The sequence below is a fragment of the Rhinopithecus bieti genome, unplaced genomic scaffold (assembly GCF_001698545.2).
Source record: "Rhinopithecus bieti isolate Rb0 unplaced genomic scaffold, ASM169854v2 scaffold_11919, whole genome shotgun sequence".
Taxonomy (NCBI): domain Eukaryota; kingdom Metazoa; phylum Chordata; class Mammalia; order Primates; family Cercopithecidae; genus Rhinopithecus; species Rhinopithecus bieti.
Genome location: NW_016807055.1, coordinates 621,725 through 629,150, shown reverse-complemented (window position 1 = coordinate 629,150; position 7,426 = coordinate 621,725). Strand labels below are relative to the sequence as shown.

The 7,426-nt window shown below is 48.8% G+C and overlaps 1 protein-coding gene across 2 annotated transcripts in view; it reads left to right on the top strand.

Moving 5' to 3' along the window:
• Positions 1–572: 572 nt before the first annotated feature.
• ABCA4 (ATP binding cassette subfamily A member 4) overlaps positions 573–7,426 on the top strand; it is a 136,722-nt gene continuing 129,868 nt past the window's right edge. The window contains exon 1 of one of the 2 annotated variants that reach the window (XM_017879783.1): positions 573–736. In XM_017879783.1, the coding sequence (XP_017735272.1) occupies positions 671–736 (66 nt within the window). In that variant the 5' untranslated portion in view covers positions 573–670. The remainder of the gene's footprint in view (positions 737–7,426) is intronic. The other variant, XM_017879782.1, reaches the window with a different exon arrangement.

Below are 7,426 nucleotides of genomic sequence, written 5' to 3'. Positions count from 1 at the left end.
TGTCCTGCTGAGCCTGGAGTGTTCCAGTGCCTTTTCCATCAGAGCCCCAGGCAACCACTACTAGTTGATCAATTTTAGCACAAGAGATAAACATCATTACCCTCCAGTAAGCTCAGAGACAACCCAACTAGCTATCCTGAAGTCTTTACAGAGCAAGATAAAAGACTAAAAGAGGGAGGAATCATTTCAGATCTGCCAAGTGAGTTGATTGGACTTAAAGGGCCAGTCAAACCCTGGCTGCTGGCTCATGGCAGGTTCTTGCTGAGGACAAATGCCCAGCCTATATTTATGCAAAGAGATTTTGTTCCAAACTTAAGGTCAAAGATATCTAAAGACATCCCCCTCAGGAACCCCTCTCATGGAGGAGAGTGCCTGAGGGTCTTGGTTCACCACTGCATCCCCCACCTCAGTTTCCCTGGTGCCCTGCCACTTGTGTCTTTAGCGTTCTCTTTCTCTCACTAAAAAGGAGCCAACGCAGTGTCCAGGCTCCTCTCCCCAACAAAGGGCTTATGCGTAATTAAAAAGGATTATGCTTTGAAGGGGAAAAGTAGCCTTTAATCACCAGAAGGACACAGTGGCCGGAGCTGGAGGCCTTCTTAGTGGCATTTATGTCCTTTGCTGTCTGCGGGACCTCAACTCTGACCAATCTGGTCTTCGTGTGGTCATTAGCATGGGCTTCGTGAGACAGATACAGCTTTTGCTCTGGAAGAACTGGACCCTGCGGAAAAGGCAAAAGGTAACAGTTACTGTCCGTGGTTTAAAAATGAGGTGTGGAGCAAATAAACAGGTTGGAAGTGTGGAGTGGGGTGGTGGGGCAGGGCAGGGGTTTGTGAGCAGTCAGTGGTCTTGTTGCCGATTAGCACTGAAGCAGTGTTTAGCTGGATGGCCGCTCTGTGGGCCCCTCTGACGGTGCCCTTCCCAGGAAGATGTGTTCTCTGTCCTCAGCCATATGAAAATCTTTTGCCCACTCTGCCTGTCAATCTATTGCCTGCCCACCCCTCCCCCACCCCCGGTTTTACACCTGCCCGTCCACTCTACCTCCCTCTAGGGCATCCACACTGAGCAGTGGGAAGAACCTTAAGCCCTGAAGAGCAAGCCAAAGGCAAACAAGAACCCCCTCAAATAGCTTCCCAGCTTAGTGAGGCCTTATTTCATTGATTCTCTGAGGCACATTGTTTTTTCACATGTTAACATTTTGAAATCGGGATGCAGCTCACGATCAAGTCACAGTTTAACTGGACACATTTTTTTTTTTCTTTCTTAGTAGTGCAGAAAAATAACAGTGCATCTTACAATTGACTGTGTCCTAGATTCTGTGAGACGCAATACATTATTAACCATCACGCGCATTTCCTGAACTCTTTCAATGAGCAGACACCAGGCTGGGTTAGACTGGAGCCCTAAAAGCACAACACAGATTCCACCGTGCACTGGCTTCTGTGCTGGCTGGGAAAACCCAAAGTATGTTTTGAGACCAAGAGCAACATAAAGTAGCACAGGTGGAATATTCCATGAGAAGTGCGGGCAAAGGTGCCAGAGATCAGAGAAGACCAAGACTGTACATGTAAATGACAACTGGCTTTGTGCATGTTTTCTGGGAAGGGGTAAGGCATGACTATAGAACTATAAGGAAAGAATGCACTTTGCTACAGCCTTGCAGAGTCCTGCAAATGCCAATGACTAAAGGAGCTGAAATAGGAAGGAGGAGATAAGGGGTGGGGGCTGGGTAGGGGTGAGATTAGGACCATGGGAGCTGCAAGCCACTGGAGAGCTCAGGAGGAAAGGGAGGGAGACCTGCTTTAGATGAGAAGAGAACAGTATTTGTTCCAAATCTCGGTTCAGAATAAGTTCATGTAGGTGATGGGGCCAACTGGAACAGGTGAAGGCCTATGAATGAGTGTTTCAGTGAGGGTCTCCTTAGAGTTTAATATGAAAAGGTGTTAGCTAAGGATAGAGCTGGTACCTGAGAGAGTAAAAGAAAACTCTAAGGTATCATGGAGGTAGCAATTGCAGGACACAGCTCCCACCCCTAGGGCTGAGAGAACCAAGGGAAGAGAGAGGAATTATTAAGACTTGGAAACATAGATGAGAGGTCTGTGGAGCTGACATTAGGACTTGGGAGCAAGGCGTGCATCGAGGCTGCTGCTGGGTCTCAGGTCCGGACCCCTGAGGAGAAAGCCCTGGCAGGTTGGTGCATGTAGAGCCAAGGGACAATAGCTTAACAACCAGCACAAAAGAGAGCAGCACGGGACACGCTTCAACCATGCACGTGGATGGCTCCAAAGCCTGTGGGTGGCTAGCCCAGGATGCAGGGAGGCTGCAGGGGGAAGAGGCAAGTTAGACCTGGCTTGTCTGGGAAGCGCCATTGTCCTCAGGCCACTTTCCTCTGTCAAGACTGGTGCTGAAGTTATCTGTTGTCCCCAGGCACCAAGTGTTAAGAGTAATCAGAAAGTCAGTCCTTTCTCCTAGGAGTTTCCCTTCTTGCATGAAAATCCTGACAAAACTGGAAAAAACTCATGATTAAATTTATTCATGTACTCATTCTTTCCTTCTATCAACAAATAATCTATAGGCACTGTGCTAGGTTCATGGGTATACAATGGCAACAAGGCCTCCCAGTCCCTGCCTATGTGAGGCGTCTGTGGATTGTGGAGGAAAATCCAATATGCCATTGTTTTCTCTTTCCCATAAGAAATTACAGCTCTCAGTTCATGTTATATTCACTGTGCTCTCTGGGACCCTCAAAGGGGGTCACATGATAACTGAGGACTGTAGCTGCTGGCCTAAAATGAGCCCATTCCTGTGGCACTCCTGTCACTGTGACAGAGAATAACCCTGTTTTCAGAATGGTCTGGTGCCCTCCCTCTCAATCTGGCCTTTCCCTGGTGTGGGCGGCTCCTGCTCAGGGACTCTGCCTTCTCCGCAGTGTGCTCCCAGGGAGATACAGCCACTCAGGCTGAGGGTCTTGGCCGGGCCACCTCCCAGGGCTGGGCCTGGTCTGGGCTGGCGTTCACTGGATGCCGTCCCAATGGCCTGGAAATTGAGATTTCTGTCTGGCGTGCCTCCCAATGGCTCCCTACCTGCTACCACATTCCAGGAGCTTCCAGGATGTCTGGGTAAGACAGAGGCACCCCCCACAGTTTCAGTAACTCTGAGAGGGATCTGTGGCTCCTTCCTAAGCTTTCGGTTCTTCTGGAAACTTCTGCCTCTAGAATATGGTCCCTCTAAGAAAAGTACAACCACCCAGCCCATAATTCAGCTCCCAGGTTTTCCCTCAAACCTCCATGCCTCCTGTAGGCAGAGCAAGAGTAAAAACAGATACCAAATTTCCTCATTCCTCAGCTCCCAATCCCTAAGGGCATAAGATGAAAATCTTCAGATCTCTGCTTTCCTCCCTCCTTTTTTTTCTTCCTCTGCTAATGGTTGTCAAGTGTTACTAAGTGTCTGGCACTGTACTAAGTGCATCACCTCCCTGAACCCTCCCAACAGCTCCACGAGAGAGGCCTCTCTGTTATCCCCACGGTACTGATGAGGTCACTGAGGCTCCAGAGAAGGATTAGTAATTGGTGGTGTTGGACCTGGGATTCACACCCATGCTGCGTGACCCAGGACAGGCAGGCATGGCCGTTACACCACACTGACCCCCATAGATCAAGATTCATCCAATAGTCTGGTCACTGATATCACTAAGACACAGTGGCCACATAATTTATCATCCAATCAGGGCAGTTTTGAAAGTGAAAGGGAGTACTATTAATAATTGCACTGGGACAATAAATGTAAACTAACACTGGACCTGGCAAACTGGGATGCGTGTTTGCCCTATACCAACATGAGCTAGACACAGCCACCGCCTTCATGGAGTTCAGGGCCAGGCAGGAGCGGCTCCCGTGTATAATTACTATGCAGCACAACGTGGGAACCGTGGAGCAGAAGGAAACACAGGTGGGAGTGAGGAGTAGGTCTGGGAGCTCAGAGGAGGCACCGGGGCTGGAGAGGATGAGAGAAGCCTTCCCAAGGAGTTCATCCTGATAACGTGCATTCCCAATGACGAGAGCTCTTTCCACTGCACAAGACAAATACACATCTGCCTGTGTTGGCTATGGACCGGGCGCTGCATCAGGGAGGGTTTATGAAGATCACTAGGTGGGTCTCTTGGTGTCATCCCTTCATCCCAGCTTCTGGTTGAGGACGGATATCTGGGGGAGGCCTGAGGACTCATGAATGTGGGGCGCTAGTCATTTTTTGGACACCACACCCCTGAGCACCTGGGGACAGCTGTGGCGTTTGTCCGGGGCCCAACATCAGGCCCAGAATGTGGCAAGTACGGAGAGGCTGGGCACCAACTCCAGTGTACCCAGGCTCTGGGTCATGTTTGTCCAGGCTAGGAATCCTGTCCTGGTTCTTGGTGCAGAAAGAAAAATCATGGGGCTCATTTTAGGCCTCGGCTGCCTTCTGTTAAATTGAAAACAGAGCAGGAAGGAGGAAAATGTAACAGGCTCAGTTTTAAAACAACAAGCACAACTTGCCCTTGCCAGAAACCCTCCTCCCCATGTCGACTGAATGGTAAAGAGAGGAGGGGAAGTAAGAGGGAGAGAGAGAGAGAGAAGGGAAAGAAAGGAAAGAGAAAGACAGAGAGAGAAAGAAAGAAAGAAAAAAGAAAGAAAGAAAGAAAGAAAGAAAGAGAGAGAGAGAGAGAGAAAGAAAGAAAGAAAGAAAGAAAGAAAAAGGAAGGAAGGAAGGAAAGAAAGAAAAAGAGAGAAAGAGAAAGAAAGAAAGAAAGAAAGAAAGAAAGAAAGAAAGAAAGAAAGAAAGAAAGAAAGAAAGAAAGAAAGAGAGAGAGAGAGAGAGAGAGAGAAAGAAAGAAAGAAAGAAGGAAATACCAGCTTGGGAAAAAGGAATTTTCCACCAGCCCTTCTGAGCCTTAGCTGGGCTTAATTAAAGTTACAGACATGTGTAAAGGGCAGGGTGGGAGTCTGAGCTGCTGAGAAAACATGTTTTTAATTATACTGTGGAATTTCTCCCTGGGGTATGCCTGTGCGCAGTTGAGCGTCAAGGACAAGGATGCCGCTCTGGGGTGGGGGTGCTAAGCATGATTTTGGAAGCGGGCAGAAGAGGCTGTTGCAAAGACCAGACCTGTCAGGCTAGGAAAAGAATGGTTGGTGGTCTTTGAGCAGGGAGTGGCATGTGAAATGCAGCACCTGCCCCCACCCCCTGCCAAAAAAAAAACCAAACACACTCTCACAGAGTTAGAACAACAGTGACCTCTCAACAAATATTTTTTAAAGATTACCAACCAACCATTACCTAGACCAGTGGTTCTCAGCCTTGGCTGCACATTGGAACTACCTGAGAAGTGTTAAAAAGAAGAACCCTGATGTCCCATGCCCCAAGATTCTGATGTAGTTGATCTGGGGCATGACCTGAGATCCCGGCATGTTTTCAGCGTGCAGCCACATGAGAAGTGATGACCTAATCAACAGGGGTGATTATTTGAAGGATGGGGACTATAGGCAGAAAACAAGAGCCTAATCCAAGGATGGGACGAGGGCACAGGTGAGGTAGGATCAGTCCCAGGGCCAGACAAAGAAGGAAGGAAGAAAGGAGGTGCTGATCCTGCGCCTACTCCTTAGAGGAGGCCTTTAAGTCACCATGACTTGTGGAGACCACATTCTTCAAAAATACAAGAATGAGTGAGTGAGGGAGTGGGTGGATGCCAGGAGTGTGCGTGACAATCCTTGCAAGGGAGGATGACAATGCACTAGCTTGGTTTGGAAATTTTACCCATGGGACAGGCAGGCCAAGCTGGCTGGTCCCCTCCCTGGTGCATAGCCCTCCCTCTTTATATATGGAGCAGAGGATGGTGTGTGGCTGGTTTCTTAGGAAACCCCGTGGTTCCAAGCCAGCAACTGGGCAGTTCTGAATCCAAAAAGGAGGGAGACGAACTAAGTGGAGGGCAGGCCTACAAAGTTGCAGATAAACTTAATTCTGTCTGCTTACTCTTCTGCCGTTGCAACATCCCTGTGATCTTGTGACAACCCTGTGAGGCAATAACAAATGGCTCACGTTTATTGAGTCTTACCTCATGCCATATTGTACTTTCGTGTTTAGCGCAGGTGTCTCATTTCATCCTCACGACTGCTCTGGGAGATAGGTCCTGGTATCACATCCATTTCACAGATGAGACCGTGTGACACGGAGGAGTTGAGTGGGTTGCCCAAGGTCACATAGCTGAGATGGAACAGGCTGGATAGTAACCCCAGTCACCTGACCTCAGAGTAGCCTTCTCTTAACCCTGAGTGTACACTGTAGGAAAAATGAGTAGTCCCATATCAGAGAGGAGAAAACTGAGACTCAGAGGTTAAGCAAGCCCCAAAGTGGTTGTTAACCCAGATCTTCCCACTAACTCCCAAATCAGCATCAGTGTTTAACAAACCAGACCACTCCCAGATAGATATTGCCGCATGGAAGACAGCCGGTCTACTTGGTAGAAAGCCAATATTGCAAGCAGTTGTCTAAAGGAGTCAAATGTGTTGGATTTGAACTGGATGTCTCATTTCTTTGGTGAAGACACCGGGAACAACTTCCAGGTTTCATCATTTGCTCCTATCACTCAATGTTGCTATCTTGCCGAACTTGTTTCCCAGCCCTACCCACTGATGGAATGATCCAGAATGGAAGGCAAGATACCAAGGTGTATGCCCCTGGGGGAGGCTGTTTCTTAAATCTACAGACTGTTGGTGATCGGAGCCCTGTGTCACCAAAGGCTTTGGTGGAGAAGCCTCCTTGACCAGTATTGACAAAGGCTCACTCATTCCATGGATATTTATTGGGCACCTACTATGAGTCCTGCCCCATGTGGGGTCCTGGAATCACAGTAGTGAAAATGACAGATGAGGTTCCTGCCCTCAGGAAGCTTACTGCCCTTGAGGGCTTCACTTACTTGGAGGAGTGATCACCCTGAAGTGTGGTGTGTGTTAAGAAGGGGAAGTCCAGGGCCAGGCGCAGTGGCTCACGCCTGTAATCCCAGCACTTTGGAGGCCGAACCGGGCAGATCATGAGGTCAGGAGATTGAGACCATCCTGGCTAACACGGTGAAAACCCATCTCTACTTAAAACACAAAAAAATTAGCTGGACATGGTGGTGGGCGCCTGTAGTCCAAGCTACTCAGGAGGCTGAGGCAGGAGAATGGCATGAACCCAGGAGGCAGAGGTTGCAGTGAGCCAAGATCTCATCACTGCACTCCAGCCTGGGCAACAAGGCCAGCCCCCCTCTAAAAAAAAAAAAAAAAAAGGCCAGGCCTGGTGACTCATGCCTGTAATCCCAGCACTTTGGGAGGCCGAGGCGGGTAGATCAGGAGGTCAGGAGATCGAGACTATCCTGGCTAACAAGGTGAAACCCGGTCTTTACTAAAAATAAAAAAAA